Source organism: Peromyscus leucopus, chromosome 1 (assembly GCF_004664715.2).
Source record: "Peromyscus leucopus breed LL Stock chromosome 1, UCI_PerLeu_2.1, whole genome shotgun sequence".
NCBI lineage: Eukaryota > Metazoa > Chordata > Mammalia > Rodentia > Cricetidae > Peromyscus > Peromyscus leucopus.
The window spans coordinates 112,958,349-112,981,965 of NC_051063.1; the positions used below are offsets into that span (position 1 = coordinate 112,958,349).

The 23,617-nt window shown below is 36.4% G+C and overlaps 1 protein-coding gene across 23 annotated transcripts in view; it reads right to left on the bottom strand.

Annotated features, from left to right (window-relative positions):
* The window catches only part of Dlg2 (discs large MAGUK scaffold protein 2), a 1,876,145-nt gene that overhangs the window by 500,384 nt on the left and 1,352,144 nt on the right, over positions 1 to 23,617 (bottom strand). For all 23 annotated transcript variants that reach the window (XM_037207364.1, XM_037206918.1, XM_037206903.1 and 20 more), the window contains one exon: positions 16,661 to 16,830. In XM_037207364.1, coding sequence (XP_037063259.1) covers positions 16,661 to 16,830 — 170 coding nt within the window. The remainder of the gene's footprint in view (positions 1 to 16,660; positions 16,831 to 23,617) is intronic.

Below are 23,617 nucleotides of genomic sequence, written 5' to 3' on the forward strand. Positions count from 1 at the left end.
CCATCTTCCTTATTATTAAACAGCACTAAATCATTTATTACATATTTTTTTCAGTTTTGAAATAACTCCTCAAATTTCTCTAATTCACAATCAAAATATGGTAGTAATAGTGTCTAAAGGACTAAGGTGCCCCATAGTTTTTTTTTTTTCAATTACGTTTGGTCAAAATGTCCAGTGGATTGCCATACCTAGAAAACACAAAGTAAAAAGTTAATAAGAAAAATATTTTAGAGAGAATTGAGCTACATTTCTGTTCCTATTCCCTCATAGGGAAAAAGAGGGATAAATTCCTATTAAGTTTGGTGGGTGGGATATTGCAATAACCTTCCAGAGGGCCATTTACCGAACAAAAACTAGACACAGAAACTTTCCTTAATCTAATTTAGGCTGAAAGAGAAATGAATATTGGGAAAACTTCCTGACTCAAAGCCTTTGCAAGGAAAAGATTATCTGTGTTTCCTTCATGCCCATCGCAAGCTGGGACATAGCACATAAAGAGCATAGAAAGCAACTAGTGAGTCTGGGGATTAGGGCCATCCAGAAATTCAAGTCTCCTCACAGACACAAGGTCAGGCCTGCCTGGCATCCTAGACTTGAGCATGGAATGATGTGGGTAGCAACCTGGTACCTTTTCTGCATAGTGCTTTACAGATTTATTTTATATGTTTTCATCTTCATCTTACCTTAACTGACTGAATTACTTCACACTGAATCAGCTCTCTAATCATACTGTGTTATTCTTTTTCTGCCTCCCACCCTCCAACATGGTCTCTTACCCAGGAACAGGAATTAAGTAACTACTAAACTGGAGTTTCTCTATAGGGAACTCACTGCACTGCATCAGGCAGCTTTCTGTTTCACTTAAGTCTGCTATCCAGTTCCTACTTCCCTACACTCCTGGGATCTTTCTCTGTTACTATGTTTGATTTTTTGTCATTAAAATATCTATTAATGTTATAATGATGATATATAATGCATAATTTGTATGGTTTGAAGGCTTCTTGAGAAGTTCATACATTGTAAATATAGTCCATGGTGTGGTGGTGCTAGACCTTTAAGAGGTGGAGCCTAGTGGAAGAGGATTAGGCTGTAGAAGACACCATTCTATGGAGGGATTAATATAGACCTCTTGGGATTGGATCATTTTCTCTTTAGGATAAGTTATCATAACAGAACCATTGGTAGATCACTTGTGCTAACACTATGGGGCCTTAAGTCAGAGCTAAGCAGATGCTGGTGTCATGCTCTTCGCTCCCAGATCCCTGGGTAGAATAAACCTAATAGTAAACATTTATGGAGGTCATTCCATAGAATATACAGTCTTAATCACTTTATTAAAGCAATAGAAAGTAGACCAAGATAGGAGAGAGCATAGGGAGGGCATTTAAAGCTAGAAAGTATCTAGGAAAAGAGGCATACAGAGAAATAAGGAGACAATGGTGAGTCTTGGAGAACTCTGTTTCAGAGATTATAAAAGAAAGTGTTTGAAAACCTCTATACTCCTCTCTCTCTCTCTCTCTCTCTCTCTCTCTCTCTCTCTCTCTCTCTCACACACACACACACACACACACACACACACACACTTTCTCAACTTATTTACTCTCATATCATCACAGATCAATCTTGAGAGTACATTACTGGAAAAGCAAAATAGCTTCTTCCTGGAAAAAAAAAAAAACATTAGGAGATATTCTTGATGAAAATGAAAGGATGTTTCTAGGACTTGAGTATCAAGGTAGGATAAACAAGCCAGATGCTCCAAATTGGGTTTTGAAAAATTGTCTGATGGATTCTGTAGATGTAACCAACCATCTTATTAAACAAGAAACACAGAACCAATGTAAAAGAGAAAGCCAAGTGGTCAGAGCTCAGAGCTAAAACCTTACCTTTGCTCCTGCGGTGGTCCTTCCTCTCTGAAAGAAACCTACTTCCTGTGTGTATGTCTTTACATAGTCTTTCTGTTCTGCCTTCTCATTGGTTATAAACCCAAACACATGACTGCCTCGTCACTGCCAATATGTACAGTCTTAAAGGTGTGTGTCTCCAATGCTGGCTGTATCCCTGAACACACAGAGATCTACCTAGCTCTTCTAGTAAGCGCTGGGATTAAAGGCGTGCGGCGCTACCACCCCCACGCTCTTGCTATGGCTCTAATAGCTCTGACCCCCGGGCAACTTTATTTATTAACATACAATTAAAATCACATTTCAGTACAAATAAAATACCATCATAGGATTCTATATTCCACTGTGCATCACGCATACATCTAAACCCATTACTGATCTCTCTCTCCCTACCCTTCCCTCTCCCTTCATCCTCCTCTCTGTATCTCTGGTATGTGTGTGTGTGTGTGTGTGTGTGTGTGTGTGTGTGTGTGTCTGCTTGAGTGCTCATGTGTTTGAAGTTGTTTGTGGAGGCCAGAAGCCAAGCTTGAATGCCATTCCTCAGGAGCCATTATTTTTTTTTTTTTTTTTTTTTTTTTTGACCAAATGGCTCATTTGTGACCTGAGGTCTCCAACTAGGTTAGACTGGGTGGCCAACAGGTTTCAGGGGGATCTTAAGATTTTTCTCAAGAGTTTCAAGAGTAACTTTCAGTTAAAGTTTTGAAAGTTGCAAATTGCAGTAATGAGGGACTGCACCAACAAAGTTAATGAGAGAAGTAAGTAAGCTTGATTCCTGCTTGAGTAGGGCACAGTGTCTTCCGCAAATGAATAGAGACTAATTTCTAAGTGCTGGAGGAAAATTTTAGAAGGGAGCAATTCAATTTCATGAACCCATTGGTGGGCTGCCAAATACTCTCCTGATGTATTTGGTTTCTAAAGATTCATCCGAAGTATAACGCCCCTAAAGTCTTGTCTCATCAAGCCACCAGGAAATTATCACTGCCAGACTAGCTGAGACCATTTCGAATACTCTGTTTAGTAACAGGCTAGGGAAGAAGTCTGTATGACATATAATCAAGCAGAGGATTATACTGCTGAATTATTGAAAGCAATGGGAGGGCCCATGTAACAGGAGATAATCTTTCATTAGCTAATGAGAATGTAGAACCTTAATATGCTAGCTTCCTATTAAGCAAAGAAGAGAACTATCAGTTTTAGTTCACCTCTGGGGGAAGACTCTCTCAAAATCATGTGCATTTTGTTGTAAAATAACTTTTCTGAAAGATTTCTGCACACCACTGCTTCAAAGAATCATAAAAATCAAAGAGGAAACACCTGTGAGAGAAAAGCCTGTCAAAGAAGAAAATATGTTTCTGAAGACAAAATCCATGACAGAAGACTCAGATTTGAATGCCAAGGAGAACTGCGATAGTTATCATCTTTGGTTGATAGGTTGTTCAGGCTGTTTAGGTAGCATACTGATTTAAATTTGAAAAATTTTCATGTAAGAGTGTCACTGAAAGGTTATGCACTTAAGAATTCATAATTACACCATGGACACTGAAAGACGGAGGATGGCTTTGCTTTGGATTTCCTGTCCTCAATACATACCATGGCTCCTGATGGTAAATACAATCTAGTAGGTGTTTGTTGAGTGAAATAAGTTGAATCCATCTAGCATTTCTTTTGCTAAACACACATCTCTCTCTCTCTCTCACTATATATATATATGTATATATATATATATATATATATATATATATATATATATATAGTGTGTGTGTGTGTGTGTGTGTGTGTGTGTGTGTGTGTGTGTGTGTGTATGTAGGAACACCAATTCCCCTTTTCTTTAAAAAACATTTTTAGTTTTTATACATGTTGGTGCTAATTTTCTTCTTATGACTGGTTATGATTTCATTGTATAGATTTCAACATTTTTTTACCAGAAAAAATGACAATCTTTTAATATTTTCTTGTGAATTGCTTTTTAAAGGTATTACTATTGTCAAGTCTATTTTGGTTTCAGTCACTTCTAATTTTTCTTTAGGTACTGAGGCTCAAATATAGAGCCTCACAATGCTTGGTGGCTGCTTTATTGGTCTCTTATTTTAAAAATTTATATGCTTTCTTTAAGAATTAGTTTTTCATAATAAGTTATGTATATGTATATATGTAATCAGAAAAATCCCAAAGGTATAAAGAATATATAGTTTTTAAAAAAGTTTTCTTTGCAGATTGTTCCCTCTCTGAGACAATTACTATTAGCAATTACTTTTCTATGTATATTCTATGTATATACAAACATTCATGTTGTTTTCATTTATTTGCTCTTACATAAGTCATTAAACATTATACACATTGTCAACACAATGTGCTGTATATAATTTAATGGCATGGGTGTTGTTCCATTTTAGTACATTTATTTCACTCACTCTGTTATTAAGTATTCATTCAATACATTAATTTCAGACATTCATTTTTAAAGCTGAACAGAATTTTGTACAAATATTTTGAGATTCTTATAGCTGTTATTTTGGTCCTTATGCTATTTTTCCTATTACAAACATCGGGGAAGTGGACTGTTATTTTACATGCAGGCCTACCATAGGATAGATTTTTAGAGGCAGATCTAATAAACCACAAGGTTAAAGTATTAAAAAAGCTAAAGATATTTTAGTATTGTTCTCAAGATAACGGAATACTTTCAACTCTAACAGCCTCATTTGGCTCTCAGAAAGGGCCCTTTTCAGAAGGTATCACAGACAACCATTGCAACTGTTTTTTTGGTGAGCAATTTGATTCATGAAAGTGGTATTTTACAATGTTACTGTTTACCTCTCTTATTTTGTTTAATATTTAACATCATATGAATGTATGATAAGTTTATTGGGATTATTTTCTCTACTCTGTGGCTATACTTTTCACGGTTAATGATATTTTTAATAAACAAAAGCACCTCATTTTAACATAGTCCTACATATCCATTTCAATTTTTACATTTATGCTTTTCTTTTTCTATTTTTTTCTCTTTTTATTGAAAATAGATTCTTTTCTCATACACTATATCCTGATTACATTTTCCTTTTTGTCTGCTATCAGTTCCTTTCTACCTTGCCTCTCATCCAGATCCACTCCCTCTCTGTTTCTCATTAGGAAAGATCAGGCTTCTAAGAGATAACAACAAAGCATAACAAAATAATAAGATAAAACAAAGACCATCACATAGAAGCTGGACAAGGCAAACCAAGAAAAGGGAAAGATTCCAAGAGAAGGCACAAATATCAGAGATGCACTAATTTACACACCTGGGAGTCCCATAAAAACACTACATTGGAAGCCATAATGTATACACAAAGGATTTGGTGCAGACCTGTGCAGGCCCTGGGCATGCTGCCCCAGTCTCTGTAAGTTCGTAAGAGCTTTGCTCACATAATTTAGAGGGCCATGTTCTTCTGGTGTCTTCCATCTCCTTTGGCTTTTCTTCTGTGGTGTTATTTTATTTTCCACACCAGAATTTATTGAGTGATTCTCTTGGGAAATAGAGGAGTAGTCATGGATCTAACTGTCATTTTAAGACATTTATTTTTCCCTCTTTCTGTCCATGTGTGTCATACGTGCTTGAGTACATGAATATGCTCCATGTGTGTACAGGTGCCCACCAAAGCCAAAAGATGGTATCAGGTCCCTGGAACTGGAGTGAGAAGTGGTTGTGAGCTATCTGGTATGTGTGCTTAGAAATTTAATCCAGGTCCTCTGTAAGAACAGCAGGTGTCCTGCTACTGAGCCATCTGTCTAGCATCCCAACAATCTTTAAAAGGTAAGTATCCAATTTTCCCAATATGATTTAGTACTCAATTAGACTATTAGTCTATCTTTTCATACTCAAAAATACCAACTTTATCATCTACTAAATCCTATAGCTCTCTGTCATTAAAAAATTATTTTATAATATATTTAAAAGTGGTTTGGCTTTGGAATCTCTCATTATTAAAAATTTCTTGCTATTTTGTATATTAAGTTTTCTAAATTATTTTTAAAATCAACCTTCCTTGTTTAAATTTTTTATTTATTTATTTATTGCTGATTTTTTTAGTGCAAAAGTTAAAAGCAAAATTTTAATGGCCTATTTCAAAGTGACAAATTATAGTCTACTATAATCTCTTTTAAAATAAAATCCCCAGAGTTTCCCCTTGAATTTAGTAGAAGATTGCAAATAGATCTATATCTATCACCCTGCACAAAACTCAAGTACAAGTGTATCAAAGAACTCAACAAAAATCCAGTTACACTGAACCTGATAGAAGAAAAATGGGAAGTAGCCTTGAATGCATTGGCACCAGAGACTACTTTCTGAATATAACACCAATAGCACAGACACTGAAACTGACAATAAATGGGACCTCCTGAAACTGAAAAGCTTCTGTAAGGCAAGGGACACTGTCAATAAGACAAAATGGCAGCTTACAAAATGGGAAAAGATCTTTACCAACCCTACATCAGATGGAGGACTGAGCTCCAAAACATATAAAGAATTCAAGAAACTAGATGTCAAAATACCAAATAATCCAATTTAAAAATGGGCTCTAAACAGGGCATTCTCAACAGAAGAATCTCAAATGGCCAAAATACACTTAAAGAACTGTTCAACATTCTTAGTCATCAGGTAAATGCAATTCAAAATGACTCTGAGATTCCATCTTACACCTGTCAGAATGGCTAAGATAAAAAACACTGAGGACATCTTATGTTGGAGAGGATGTGGAGTAAGGAGAACACTCCTTCATTGCTGGTGGAGTGCAAACTGGCACAACCACTTTGGAAACCAATGGAGATGAAGGAGGAGTGGATTAGGAGGGTATAGGTAGGAGTCAGGAGGTGATGAGAGGAGAGATGGGAGGAGAAACTATGGTTGGTATGTAAAATAAATGAAAAAAATGTTAATTTAAAAAAAAAGCCAGAAAACAATCATCTTGCCAAGTTTTCCCCTATATTTTAATGGCTCTTGTTTCAGTTAGTACTGATTGATAAGTCCCCATCTTGCCTAATACACTCTTTTATGATACAAATTTTTACCTTTCCTTGGACTTCTTGGCATCTCATAAGTAGATGACCCATAGAATTTTCTAAGCTTAAAAAATCTTAAATTCATTTTCCTCATCAGTGTTAAGAACAGTTCCATTACATATATCCTATTCTCAAAGTATCTAGCCATAATAGAATTATCTTTATAAACGATGTGTACATTCTAATTTGATTTAATATTTAGAACTGAGTTAAAAAATGTAGCAGGTGATTTTTGAAATAAAATATTTGTTGAGTGAATGTCTGATTATTTTTTGTATGAGTTTTAAATGAAAAGCATCTATTTTATTGGGCATTGATACACAGGCACAGATGTTCAAATATATATCCATTCAATAGCTACATAACACAGGGATTTAAACTGTAAGTCTCTTCAATCTAAGGTTGGCAACAAAGTATATTAGCAACAATGACTCAAGACAGAAGAGATTTAGTGTTGTAGTGTTTCCCATGGCACTGTCTTTTCTTTTAAAATATTAAAATGCTATAAGGCAAACATAGGACTTGGTTAATATTCACAGCCATTTAAAGATTTGCTGTGTGAATCTTAAAACTTTAAATAAAAAATGAAACTTCTGTCTTTAAGAGTGTATTTTCAATTTTGTATTTTAAATGTTAGTTATCTTTTGATCATATGGGCTTAGCTTTAAATAGCATATAAGTAATCTGAGGGGAATGATGATGGGATTATCCCCACAGGCGAAATGGGAGGAGTGACATCAGCCTTTAATTTCTGAATGAAATTAGCAAATGCAATCAAATGACTCGCTCTCCCATAATGATACAATGCACAGAACAGAGGGGATTACAGAGGCAATAATTGTACTTTAGTTTTTCAGGTGAAAATCATTTGTTCTGAGTTCTCAGGAGAGAGCTTGTTTACAGATCTTTTCATGAGATGAGATCAAATATTATCTTAGAGAAAGTCTTTAGTCTGCAAGCATGTATCTTAGATCTGTAAGTTATAAGAAATTAACAGGGCACTTATAAGTGAAATCCAATAACTAATGTCAGCAAACAAGATGCACACATCACATGTCATCAGTTCCTCAACTAGAAAAAAATGTTTTTTGGGGGGTGAAAAGTGGCAATTTAGCCTTATTTATTTCTGAGAATATTTCCCGGGCTTAATATCTAGTTTGACCTTTTCTTTTATATTCTCTGTATTTAATACCAATAAAACTTTTCATTGTATATACATTTAAGTAGATTCTTTTATTATCAAGGGAATAATTTTAATTCAAAGGCACTAAGAGAAATAACACTAAAGAGAAAATACAGTGCTTTGGGACCTCATGCTAAAGTGAAAATTACCATTTGTGCTTACTAATAGTCAAACTTTTGTTCAGAATGGCCCTTCACAGAAAAACAGGTCCACCTACCACTTGGAACTCAGAACCCAGAATGCAATCTTGAAAAAGAAAATGGAGCTGTGAATTCAGAGACACATTTGCACATGCATTAGAAAATGAATGTACCTTTTAATCTTCCCTATGGTGAAAAAAAAAAATGGAAAGAATGTATGATGGCTTCAAGCAACCAAACCAGCAGATAAGCTTTGTGCCTGGTTTCTCCTGGTGATATGCACAATGACCATAAACAATTGAATTATGGACCACTCCAAACTTTTCTATACTCAACACTCAAATTGGGTAACAATCAGTTCAACTTGTTATGCAGTATTGCTAGCAGAGTGATAGTGATAGGAAAGGAAAATAATTGTAATACATGCAGTCTCTGTACAAGGGTTAAGGACATTTGATTTAATTTTCAGTCAAAATCTTTGTTCATGGTACATGTACTATGTGCTGAAAAGAGCAGACTCTTGGCCTCTACCCCAAATATTAAGCTATAAAGATAATCAACTTGAAAAATGAACAATTTCAAAAAATTCCATGCTCACATCATTCATTTTGGCCGTGTTGGTTTCAGAGAGAAAGAAAGTAGGGGCCGAGAGAAGAGTCAGACTATATCAGAAAACAACAACAAAGGAAGTGTTACATAAAACGCTAAAGCTGGCAAAATGTGTTTCAGTTAGATGCCCAGTAAGTTCTGTGTCTGCTCTATGTGCTATTTTTGTGTGCCCAGTTGATATTTAACTATGCTGGATTATAAATCTGTCATGAAAGAACACTATGAAAAAATCTTACTGAGGAAAAATTTCACTAAGGAGAAAAATTCCTCTTAAATGTAGAAATTAGTTTTGGACCCAGTGCGCTATCAGGCAACATGTGAGAGGCTTCAAACACTGCTTTGCTTCAGTCTGGGCATAGGAAAACTTTGTATGAGTACCAGAGTGTTGGAATGAAGGCTCTCTCCTATTCAGGGGTTCCTGCACAGCCTCATACCTCAACTATTCTGTTTTCCTCTTGCCACACTTCAGTTATGGTCTTGACTCCTGTCCCATCTCTCTATCCCAGTTCCTACCATGTACTACCCGGAGTTTGGGCACCAACTCTCCTTATCTTTTAGTTTCCTTTAAAGACTTTGCTAAGCCCTTCCAAAACAGTCTAGGCTGGGGAAAAGACTATGTTAGTTGTTAGAGTTAGCAACTTGCTTATTTCCCTAATTTATCTGTTGGGACCCATCTTTCTTATATATCATGGGCTTTCGGAAGGCCTGGCAACAAAAGGATGATAAGAAAAGGAAAGAACGAAGTCCTTTACAAGAAGATTGCTTCTGATTGGGAAAACTATCCATAGTTTTGTGGATAAGGCTTCGCTCAAGTGGCTCTTGGGGAGAAGTTGCTGATAGTGGTCAAAATGGAAAAAGAAGGTGTTCCAAAGGTGGTACAGGGATGAGAAAAGGGTCAGAGGCAGAAGGATCAGAAGATAGAAGAAGGGTGAAATAAGCCAGCAAAGGGTAAAACCAAAATCTATGGCTGGAGGAGAGGGAGACCACAGAAGGCACAAGACAGTGTAGTGAAAAAATTAGATTCTTGCCTAGAGACAATAAAGAGTCAATGGACATTTCTGAGCAAGAAGGAACCATTAATAAAGCTATGTGTTTTTCAAAGGCTGGCCCCTAGGTTAAAGATGTAGAAATAAAGAGATTGGCAAGGGTGTCTATTGTAGTAGGTCAGAGAAGATTTCATAGAGATGTAAACTTCATAATAATTTTAAAGAGTAGACTGGTTATACCATAAATTGCTTTCATAGGTTATGGCAGATGATTTGATAAAAACATCAAAGCAAAGGGAGCCAAAATCAATTGACTTTGAGCTTTTGACTTTGGATGACAGAGGCATCCATTAACATAAATGGAAGCTGGTGTGAAGGAGACAACATGCTGTCAGTTTTCAATATATTTAGGGATATATTTCCATAAACTAAGTGTATGGAAATAAAGAACCAAAGGAGAAATATATTCATAAACATTACTGAACATTTTTATAAAGTATAGTGTCACAAGGCAGTTTTAACTTAGTTTGGATAAAAATGAATTTGTTTTAAACTAGATAGAAAACTTAGTTGTAAAGAAATGCATATCATATATATTACACAAGGCACTATCCATACAGATCCATGTGTGGATACATGCAGAAAACAAACATATAGTGGCTTTGCTTTCAATTGGGGAATATTAAATGAATAATACTCAATCAACAAATATTGCTGCCAAAAGACTAAAGATTAGAACACATGAAATACCATGGGTGTTATTTTAAAAGCAAAAATGTGAGTTCACTAATGGTTTTCTTTACTGAACTTTTTGCCAATTATGTTAACAATGAACTATTACAAACATTACTAAGAATTTTTAATTCTTATCCTGAAAAGAATATTATTAGGTTATCAAATTATTATTTTTCAGATGAGGAAAGTGAAGCTAAGAGGTCCAAGCACTTGTTTTATAACCCATGGCAACTTAAAGATGCCCATGAATTTCCTTAATATTTGTGACTTCTTTAATGATTGTGTTCTGTACACAGTAACTGTTAATCTGATGGGATGTTAGGTAGTTATAATTATTTCTTGTACAACTGTCTACAAATGTTACTGCATTTTCACTTTGTGCTCATACACTACTCAATAACTGCAGGAAAAGATGGCATTTGTAAAGAAATAAAAATAGACTATATTTAAAATAACTTATAGGAGTTGGGAACACAGCTTAGTCAGTAAAGTACCTGTGTCTTAGGCAGGAGGACCTAAGTTTGGAACCATAGATCCCATGCACAAAGACAGGCATGGTGTGTAGGCAGCTGCAGCCCCAGCATAGAAGGTTGGGGCTTACGCAAAGGAGGATCCTTGAAGCTTATATGCCAGTCTGCTTCACCAAACTAGTGACATGCATGTTTAGTGAGAGATCCTGTCTCAAAGCATAAGGTGGAGAGTAGACAAGGAAGACACTTATGTTCATCTCTAGTTTCCACGCACATATAGACATGCACTGAACATATGCACACACCATGCACACACATATACACCCAATTATAAAAGTAATGGTAGAAAAAATACCGATATTTTTAAGTAGATAGATGAGCTTATACTACCAGTTTTTAGCTAATAATTGCCTAAAATAAATCTATACTTAGATATTAATAAAACTCTAACACTGACATATTCAATTTTCTGACTATGCCTTAAGGGATTCATTCACAAGAGTAGTTAGTAAAAACCATTAGGTTCCTCACAAACAAAAAGACAGACTTATCTTGTTGACCCAGCTCAACACTCCTGGATATTTAGTCAAAGGATTCCAAGTCAGCACATCAGAGATACTTGCACATACATCAGTGTCCACTGAAGTACTGTTCAAAGTGACGAGTTAGGGACTCAACATAGGTGTTTATCAAAAGATAAATGGAGAAAAGAAATTAAATGTATGAACAGTCATGACATTTGCAGAAACATGGGTGAAACTGAAAATAGCCATATTAAGTGAATTAAGTCAAGACAAACATCATATTTTCCTTCATTTTTGAGTTCGAGGCTTTATGCAGACACATCAAATCACACATACATTTGATATAATAGTAGAATCAAAACTGTCTCTGAGAGCAAAGGGGACAAATGTAAGGGGTAAGGAAGGAGAGAGGAGTGGAGTATGGGGGTGGGCCCAAAGTATATTATGCACATGCATGGAGATGGTCTTATTTAATTCAGCACAACCAAACTGTGCCACATAACTTTTTATAGAGCTTAAAGTCTGTTTAGGGTGGGCCACACTGGCCAATGATCTTGATGTGTGTTTAATGACAGACTTCTTTGATTTATTTATACTAAGAGGAGTTCCTGGGAAAGCCACTAGAGGGCTTTTATTATAAATCTTGCCTTGACCCTCTTCATAAGTGAGATAGTTGTGTTGCTTGGTCTGTTTAAGGCGCCCCTGGCAGTGGGAATATCCCTGGTGCATAAGCTGGTTTTTTGGAGCCCATTACGAATGGTAGGACACCTTGCACAGCCTTGATGCAGGGGGAGGGGCTTGGGCCTGCCTCAACTGATTGTACCAGGCTTTGCTAATTCCCCATGGGGGGGCTTTATCTTTTCTGAGGAGGCGATGGGGGGTGGACTGAGGGAAGGTGTGGAGGGGAGTGGGAGGAGTGATGAGAGGGGGAATCTGTGGTTGGTAGGCAAAATGAATAAAAAATTTCTTAATTAAAAAAAGTTATAAAAAATCTTTCCTTGGAACACCCCCTACACATGCAGATTTTCTTTCTTTAACTTTTGATTTCTTGGCAAACCTAAATAGATCTGCTTAATCATTACTTTCTACATAGGATTACTGACAACTGACACGTAGATACCCCAGATGCCTTCAGTGACTAAATCTCTAACCATAATATAAGAGGAATTTTTCATGTTGACTAAGGCATTTTTACATTTTATTAGAAATGCACAATGGACTTCCAAAAGGTCCCAAGTGAATACCTAATCACATTTCTACAGTTTTCTCTGTAGTCTTCCTCATTTGACATACAGCATTCCATTTAGAAAATTGGGCCTGATCTGCAGAGCCTCCCACATACAGTTTACAAATAAGGGGGCGGAGGACTGTGTGATTCATCTTAGCCAGAAGAATCAAAATATTCCAGAGAAAGGGAAACATTCTGTGTGCATGAAATTCATTATCTGGTCCTCTTTGATCACACAGATGTCCAATGGCACCACTATTCTAACCAATTAGCTATATTCAATTATGTGTATTTAACATGTCTCCAACATACAACTCAACTTTGTTTTTACCATTTTCTCCCCCAAGCGTGTTTAACTGAGCTCTGCTCTCATTCTTGCCCTTTCAATTTATTTTCTTTATAGCAGCCAGAATGAGTTCCAAAAGATGATGAATATGCCTGGTGGTGGAGGCACATGCCCTTAATACCAGCACTCAGGAGGCAGAGGCAAGCAGATCTCTGAGTTCAAGGCTAGCCTGGTCTACAGAGTGAGTTCCAGGACAGCCAGAGCTATATAGGAAACCCTGTCTAGAAAATAATAACAATAAAAAAATGAAAATGATGGATCTTATCCTATCCATCCCATGTTTAAAATTTGTACAATATTTCCCCCTGCATTTATATAATTCTAAACTTTTAAACTCTTAAATATTATTAAAACAGCAAAGCATGATCTGGCTTCTTACCTCATCCATATGGACTCATGCCACCCTTTGTCCTACTACTTGACTACTAGACAATATAAAGATCTTTCCTATATTTGGGTTGCCATACTTTCATTTGTACCTGGAATGCTCTCCTACCTTGCTATATTGCCAATTTAATTTATAATTCAAGAGTTAGTTTGGGTAGTTTTTGTCTCCTTTGGCATATTTTCTGATCTGTTTTCCCTCAATACCTTATATTCATTCTTAGTTTTCCCAGTTTCTATTATAGATGTTTTCCTTATCTGACTATAATTTTCTTGAGAGCAAGAGCCACCTCTTCTCTTTGGGAATCCCCATCTATCTATGTCATATCACAGGAAATATTTAGTAAGTATTTGTTGAATCATTGAAGGTTACTGTATAGCAAGATAGCTGTATGTTAAACACACTTAGTTGAATACATCTAACTGGCTAGAATATTGATGCTTACCATTGGACTATTATGTAGTCAAAGAGGACCAGACAGGGAACTGTGTGCACATGGAAAGTGGAATGTTTCCAGTTCTCTGGAGTGCTTTGACTCTTCTGGCTAAGATAAATCACACAGCTACCCCATCTCCCCATTAAATTCATGGCTCAAGCTCTATCCTAGAACCAATGTCATTTTGCCTTGAAAACATCATTAAATAGGTTGACTTTAGAGTCATCTTTTCTATTAGAACTTCTAAGGAACAAGACTGATTCATCTCCATCCTTTATATTACATTAGAGTTTCCATGATACAAATTAATCACGGTAGAAATTTCTTTCAGGAATACTGCAATTCTAAAAATAAGAATTATAACATACTAAAGTGTTGAAGGCACTCTTCAGATATAGTATAGAACCTAATTATTTGTTTCTCTAATTCTGCACTTCATGAGACTCAGGCACTGGGAGAGGCATCTGGAATTCAAACAATGACTGGAACACTTTCTTTCCTTGTTAATCAAAAGGCTTTGTATAGAGAAACAAATCCCCATCAGACCTATACAAAAAGATCCCAGTACAAAAAGTATGACTGACTCAGCACACTTCCCAGTAGGCTCCATAGAGCCAGCTTTCTGGACAGAAAGTTCTTCCAAGGATTTCATTGGCTCAGGAGACCATTTCCATATACTGCAAATGTTCACTGGGTTACTGCCCACCTACCATGTTAATTAGCCCTCACTGCCTATTTCCCTCCTCCATGTCACAAAGACATTCTTGCCCCACGACAGGCTCAAAGAAGAAAATGGTTCAGTATGGAGGAAAAGAGCTGGAGGGGGCCCAATGTCAGAATAAAGATCCAACAGACATGTTCCTGGTAAAATTAAGGAATTTGGGTCATCAGCTCCCTGTAGCCATTAGGTGTTTTGCTGAGCAGCTGGAGGTCATTCAGTGACTCAGAGCAGGAAGCCAGTAAGAGAAAGGCAACATTTTCCTGAGGGCTTAAATTAGCCTTTGCTTAGGGAAATGATGAATAATTGCTGTTAGCTGACTTGTATAAATATACACGTTATTTATATATACAATATATTTTTTAATAGAAAAAATCTATGTTCTGTTTGTTTGGCTTTAAAAGGCAAACTTCCAGTGTTATTTAGTAAATGGAGAGGGTATGTTCATTCTTGAATTCTGATGCACCTGCACTTAAGTCATGAGGGACCTCTAAGTATTTTCATTATATTGCTAAGAAACCGCTACCACATTTGGTTAAGAAAAATACTTCAAATAATCTGCATGCACAGCTAATATTTCCTGAGTTTGCACCAGGATTTATTCCAAATATGTGAACTGTCTCAATGAATCATCATAATGTCTCCAAGAACAAGCCTTGTTTTCACTTGTGTTCTGTAGGTGAGAAAATCAAGGCCAAGAGAGTGAAACATTTCTAGCCAAAGTCTAACAGCTGTGAAGGGCAGAGCTGGGGTTCAACCTCTAAGCTCTGATCTTTGGTCTATGCTTCTTCCTACTATGTGCAAGCTCTTAAAAAATGTTTCATTCCATTAATTACATAGATTTAATGAAAGTCATTCCACCAGTAAATGGCTGAACTAGGCTTTTAATGAGTTTGTCTGATTCTTGTGTCCAAGCTGGCAAATACCACTTAATACTGTCCCATAGAGAAGGTGACATGCTTATTTTTTCAATCACATATTTAACATTAGACATTAAATAGATCATAAAAAAGAAAATGCTTTATGAAGAGTCTAATTATTACCCAGTCATAATCTAAAATATTTAATGTATTAAGCTAATTATTAAATTTTTCTGAAGCATCTGAAATACCATGCGAGTAGTGTTAATGTTAGTGTTCTAAATGAAATTCATATAATGATTCAATATCACTGTTTACCCAGTTTCTTGGAGCAAGCAAAAGAGCACCTAGACATCTGTGAACATTTAAAAGGCAAGCTTAACTTGTTTTGTCTGTCCCAAGCTAAGACCAATACAAGACTTATTGGTTACAACACAGTACAAAGTCAAAAGAAATCACATTATAAAATATAATTTTGTATCAGTAAAGATAAAAAAGTTGTGTCTTAAGGTTTAATTTTGTATGTGTATGTGTCTATGTAAGTGAATGGCACATGTGGGTGGGTGGGCATGGAGGGCAAAAGAGGGTCTGAGATCCCTTGTAGCTGGAGATACGAGTCATTTGACATGGGTGCTGGGAATTGAACTCACGTCCTCTGTAAGAGCAGCAAGCTCTCCTTACTATTAAGCAATCCCTGCAGCCCCACCAAAGATTATCTTTGTTACTTATATTAATATCTGGTTATATGAAATAATTTACCATGCACATCTGAAATGTTAGAAAATTATAATGAGCTCGCCAAGTTATAACGAGCCTGTCAGTTAAAAAATCATAGAAAATATTAAGTGGTGGTTGTTATTATCATTTATGGTATTCCCTACATAATTATACACTCTCCTTATGTGAGTTTGTGTAGAGTTCTGGTTTCTTCAACCATCTGTAAAAACTACTATCTTGTAGTGTCAAGTCTGCTGAGATAAGCAATGAACATCAGAGAATTAAAGGTCATTGTAGGTGGGTTATAGAGTAAATTTTAGACAAACATTTTTGACATTTGTGCCTCAGTAAAAGTCTTTTATTTTTTTTCTTTTACCTTTCGGCCCTTTGAAAAGCTTGATTTCCACGACAGTCTCCAAAATGGGTCGTCTTCTACGCACATACAGCCGCACAATAGACCCCGCTTCTTTGAGGGCCTCCACTGCTTTACTGTGGGAAACCTCTGACACATCAACCTCGTTCACCCGCAAGATACAATCATTGACCCTGCAAGAGAGGAAGAGGCAAGGTTCAGCAGTAGCCAGGGACCTGGAGTGAAAAATCCATTATTACTATCTAACCTTAACAAGGGGGCAAGAATGGAAGAGATTTGAAAACACTCAAATTTGAAAGGTTTCTTACTTACAGTACAAGAAATCAAGTCATGCTCAAGCTCCTTGAGTGCCTAACATTCCACACAATGATCACTAGGCTAGCCAGTTTCCATCTTAGACTGTACTACAGTAGTATGACTTGAATTGAGTGGCATATGGCATAGTTAGAAGGATATGCATTTTAAGAAATCTGTCAATGACATCATTATTTTTACTGTCATAATTGGTTAGACTGAAAATTAAGGTCTAAAGTCTTCTCAGAAGTTATTATGGTAGACTATATAGACACAACAGATGTAATTTTATCCTTTCACTTTGCAAAATTCTTAACTCACTAGATACAAAAGTGTTATGCAATAATTGTAGAAATTCTCAAAAATATAACTATGTAGGAAGAAGGAAAAAAACATGAAACAGTCATCTCAATGTGTTTAGCTTTTTGAATTATTTTTAAATATCTTTTCCCTGGAATTCATCTCAATATTATAAATATTGAAGCTTAGACTTAATGAAGCTTGACAAGATCCTCAGATAATCCTGCCTAAGACATTTACTTTAAAAACTAAGAATTATGTAATGCTTGAATTGTTTTAGTCTTCACACAGGAAGGCATAATTTGACTTCCTTTCCAGTAGTTTATTTTTATGATAATGATTAGTGATAACATGAATAATGGCTAAGAGCACAGGTTTCTAGCTAGAAAGATTTCCTCACTCTGCCCTTCCATTTTAATATTCCCTATCTCAGGTTACTTTGTTGCTCTAAGTCAAAAGTGAGCCACTGTTCTTCTCTGACCCCTTCTTCCCTCCATCACTATATATTCAGATCAATTTACAGAGCAAATCTAGTGGCTGTTGAGGTTTGTTCATCTTCCCTGCTACCCCCTGGTTGAAGTCAGCACCACCTCTTGCCTGGATGACTTCCACAATCTCCTGCCTAACATTCTTGGGTCCTCTTTGTTATCTTTGAAGCCCTTCTCTTCAAAGTGCCATGGAAAGGCAAATGTGGTTGGTACCAACTTTCTACTTCCCTCTTCCAATGTCTGATTTTGTTCAGGAAATATATTGTTTAGCAAATATTTGCTGAATATGAAAAAACAACAACTAAAATTCAATTGTTGGATTTCCATCTTCTAAGTTGATACATAGAGGTAATTTTCTTCATCTCTCTAATAATTTTTTATTATTTTTATTTTCACATTCTTTAATAATTATAATATCTATTATGACTGTTTTAGGGAAGAATAAACTAGACAAGATACATATAAGCCTTTCCATAGATCTTAGCATATAATAAATTACTAATAAATGTACTGATAGTGCAGTATATATTGACATAATATTTTTAATAATGGATTTTTTTCATGGTTTTGTGGAATAAGACTGAAGTCCATTGTGGAAATCAATGTAATTTGTACTAATATAAGTAGTTAAGCCCTTCTATCGGCAGATTGGGCATAGACTGTGTTTGTTCTAAAGACTATATGTCTATGTATCCTATCTATCTATCTATCTATCTATCTATCTATCTACCTATCTATCCATCTATTTATCATCTATCTATCATTCTATCTATTCAGTCACTTATCTAACATCATCATCATTCCCATGATCATCATCATCTATATTCTATCCACCTACTTACTTACCTACTACTTTTCTATTTATTTATTCTTGCAGTGTTGACTGGGCAAGTCTAGGTCTTCATGCATGCTTGTCAAGTACTCTAGTACCAAATTATACCTGGATCCTTCAAGCCTTCTTGTTAAAAAATATATATCTAATGTGATGGACCATTTTATGTATATGGTGACTATCAATTTAAAATATAAGTTTATCATGGACATATTATATAAAAGCATGGGGAGGATTTTTAAGTGTATTTTTCCCCATAATTCTTTATATGTCTGTTTAAGAAGCTGTTATTGCACCCCTTGCCTTTATGAGAATACACAGCAGCCTTAAAATCCTGAAGTGGAAGATTTCACTAAGATGTAGTGATGTTATTTCATCAGAACAGATGGAATGGCTTTAATAGGTTTACACATACATTTCCTCTCTAACAAAACAAAACAAAAAATTCCGGAAAACTACTAATTAAAATAGTTTTGAGAATGTAGGCATGCATCAGGGATGCCAGCCACCCTGGAGCAGCTGGTCCTTTGAGAGTGGGTAATTTTGCCATCTCATGATAATGAAAAAACACAGTTTACCATTACCTCATGTTCAGAATACTAATCATATCTTGACCACTATTTTTCTTGAAGTGAGCTGTAGAAAAAAAAATTGAGGGCTACACCCATTCAAACTCTACTAATTATTTCCTTTTGTGTACAGTGAAAGCTTTAATTGTTAGTTACAAGTATAAACAAAACACAGCCTAACTCACATGGTTGTTCCTGAATACATAGGTGAACTAGGCAGCTTTAATAAGGTGCATAGAACACAAGATTAGCAAAGAGGAGGTCTGAATAGAAAGACACCCATCTCTTTGGATTTCATATTCCCATAGGAAAAGAGGAAGCATGGTCATGGTTGGGGAGAGGATCCTGCAGACAGTTAACAGATGTAGATATATGCAACACTGGAGGTATGAACATCACTGATAAGTAGGTAAGACACACTGAGAGTGATTTGTTTAAAAGTGAATCTGGTAGAAATTTAAAATTGTCATCAGGGCTCTGTTAGTCTGGTCTCTCCACTCCTTTCTTTCACTTTAGTTCATGAAATATTGATCTTCATTTTATAAATAGAGGGATATCAACGGTAAGGTCATTCACTGTTGGTAAGGACGGGGCATGATTTCCAACTGGCTTTATCTATCTCTATGCTAATACAATAAATTTAGAGTTGTTTGCTTTAACATTAAAATAAAAACAGATGATGAATCTACATTGAAATACTTAAAAGGAAAGAATGTCAAGCTAGGGAACTAGGACATTCAACTTCCCTTCCCCTCAGTTGCTTGAAATAGAATCTGGCCAGAGGGCCTCGGCTATTTAAAATGAATCTGTTTAACTGCAGATAACCTTTGTGAGTAAAGTCACCCCTTCAGTTTAAGGCACATCAATGTATCGCTAGTTTCAAGCTCAAGTAATGCATCCACCCAGCAAAAAGTTCACTCTCCTATGATATTTCTGAGCCATTGTATAAGAAAGCTGTTTGCATACAGACTTCCTTTTCACTCTACTACTAGAACTGACAGTTTCACTCAGTGTTTGCTATTTCAGATGTAAGTCTGTAGTTTTGTCTGGAGCAATTTCATCTTGTGGGACAGAATCAGCCACCCAGTTAAAAAAAATGATTTTAATAGTTCTCTGGAATTTCCTTTTGCAATTCTGATGTATTTTCTTCAATCAAATATATTAAGAACCAAAGTCCATTTAATCACTAACATCTGTCTGCAGAAACACATCTAACTTTTTTATTTAACAATGAAACAACCTCTCACATGATGAGGCATCACTTGAAACTGATATTCAAGAAATTATTAGTTCTCTGTTGAGATTTAAAAAAGAAGACTTACTTATTTTTATGTGCATTGGTATTTTGCCTGCATGTATGTCTGTGTGAAGGTGCCAGATCCCCTGGAACTGGTATTCAGACAATTTTTAGTGGCCATGTTGGTACTGGGTCCTCTGGAGGAGTAGCCAGTGGTCTTACCATTAACTAAGCCATCTCTCCAGGCCCAAGAATATATTTCATTTTATTTTATTTGCTTATTTTTTTTTTCAAGACAGGGTTTCTCTGTGAAGCTTTGGTGCCTGTCCTGAATCTTGCTCTGTAGACCAGGCTGGCCTTGAACTCAGAGATCATCCTGCCTCTGCCTCCTGAGTGCTGGGATTAAAGGTGTGTGACACTATGCCTGGGTCAAAAAAAACTTTTTAATGACTTATTTAAGAACTAATGTCATGTAACCCTCAGTGGAGTCAAGGATCATATGGACAAACATCAAAAGCAAGATGAATGATGAACAAAATGTAGGTCAATGGTTCTCAAAAGCTAATCGGAGTCACTTGGAGAGCTTATTAGGCCACAGTTGCTGAGATATACTGGAGGTCTTTATTTGAGTGGATAGAAGAAGCTAGGAGATCAAACCTAGAACCTTGCATACATGAATGTGCACTCTAACATTGAGTCATACTCCCTGCCTCCTATAGTTTCTAACTAAGCAGGTCTAGAAGATTCAAACGCTTAAGTTCATGATGAATTTGGCTATTCTGTCCATACTCTAGGTTTTGAAGGAGTAATCTGCTTGGCTCACGTCAATTCCAAAATGAATAGAAGTTTTCAATCTTATGAATATTAAACAATTATGATGAAAGTTTTGCGTTCTGATTATGCAGCCACTCAGTTCATTTTGCAACTTTTCACTCTTTGGAATAAATCTCAAAGGAAACCTGGACCAGGAGACCAGAGCGGCACACTCTAGGAAGCTGTGCACATGTAAACCATTTTCCAGCATGTACTTTATGTTCTAGACTGTTTCTGGCTCCTTTCCTTCAGCATTAGCCAATTCAGTCACTTTGTTCTCGATTTTCAAAATAGGACTCTGCTCTCCCCTCTCACTCTGGGTGAGAGTAACTGCAATTATTATGCATAGACGCCATATTCTACAGTGAATGGACTGTTTCTCCCTCTCTATTTGCCACTTCATTTCCCTTATGTAAAATGCTTCCAGGAGTCGCTGCAGCTGTCATCTGGGAAACATCACAGCTTTCCACAACGGGGGAAGAAATTGCTATTTCAGCACAGTGATTGGTCTTTTGGCTCTTTCCTGGAGGAGCAGAGCTGCCAGTAACAAATCTCAAGCCAGGCAGCTTAATGAGTATCACAAAGAAAAGAGGCATCGAATGGGAATTTCAAAGAGAGAGAGAAACACAGAACTGGACACTGCTGATTCTGCCTACTCTAAATTTCTGGCCATGGACAGGAGGACAGCATGTCAACTTTCATGAGACGGGTGCTGTCCCTTCCCCCTGGATTCAGTTACTATAGCAGCTTCCTACCTGGCTTTTCTGGTGCCTATTAATGAGCCACTCTCTACTCCACCCCGAGACAAAGGAAGGTTACCCTTCCCAAATCAAACTTGTCAGTGTTTTTTTTCTCACGCCTCAATTCATCAAGGCTTACTTAATCCATATAAAATAACAACAGCGACTTATTCATATTTGTCTGACAAACAGTTTTCATTGAAGAAGTAACATTATGTGTGAAATCTAAATTTGGACTTATTCCTTTTATATTGTTCTCTAAACATGCCACTCTATTTGATTTCATATTTCTTCCGGTCTTCCAAATATATAGTTAAATCTGGTCTCATTCAGGGTGAGTTCATACTCCATGGCCTCAGGAAATGTTTCAGAATCATTGAAGTTCTTATTGCTTATAATGCCTGGCATGCAAACAAAGACATGGTGGTTCTCATCCAAAGTGGCAGGATAGGTGCCTTGCTAGACCTACCACACCATAAAATAATTATACTTTAAGAAATATGTCTTCAAATGTTGGATTTACTCCCTCTTTCATTTCCCTCTATTCAAATATATTCCAACCCTAGACACGGATGTTGCCCCAGACAACATAATTCATAATTACACACTTTTTTCATTCTAATTCATTTTTGCTTTATGATAGTGATAAATATTTTGGTGAGAAGCTGAGATAGGCAAGAAACAAAGTACAGTGGGTAGGACATTAGGTTTATAAATCATGCACAAATTCTAGTCCAAGAGTTTTCACTATCAAGGTAGGCAAATTTATTCTGTGTCTTCATGTTGAACACAATGATATTTAAAAATCTGTTCTACTGTCTGATTTGCTACCAATCAAAATTTAAGGTCATCCCAGCCTTGCAATGATCTATTTGGAAGTCAAGAGTACACCTCAAATGGATCAAAATGCCAAATTATTCTTATTTCTTTTCCATGGAGAACTCTTTACTTCACTTTTCATTTTCACCAAGGTGAATTATTCTAACATCAGAAATGCATGACATGGCAGGGATGTTTGTCTCCTTTTCTCTTTGCCATACATCTAGTCTGTAACACACACACACACACACACACACACACACACACACACACACACACTGCGGAATAATGCTTTTGTACACTGGTTTAATAAAATGCCAATTGGCCAGTAGCCAGGCAGGAAGTATAGGCAAGATAAGCAGACAAGGAGAATTCTGGAAAGAGGAAGGCTGAGTGAGGAGACACAAGCCTACTGTTCAGGGAGCAGCATGCAATGGCACACAGGTAAAGCCATGGAGTATGTGGCAACATATAGATTAACAGAAATAGGCTGTGTTACGTGTAAGAGCTAGTCAGTATGTTATAGTACAGTGAGAACATATTGAGAAAAAAATGTTTTAAGAATATTGAAGGAATCTTCTTAAAGCATCTAAGCATCTAAGGTAGCTGAGATTGAGGGTCATGTAAGTTGTTCATTGGATGCGCAGAGAGGGAACTCAGCTTCTGGAAAACTTAGCAGCTGATAAGATGGGTCACAGGATAAGGCCTGGAAGGCCTGCAAGGCTTGATAAGGAATTTGGACTTGAACCCCAAAGCGACAGAAGTGATGGTTGTACTTAAAGCTAGATTATGGTTTTGTAAGAGACCATTGCCCCAACCCTCACCTGCCTTCATGTGGAGAGGAAGACTTAACTAGGTTTAGAAGAAA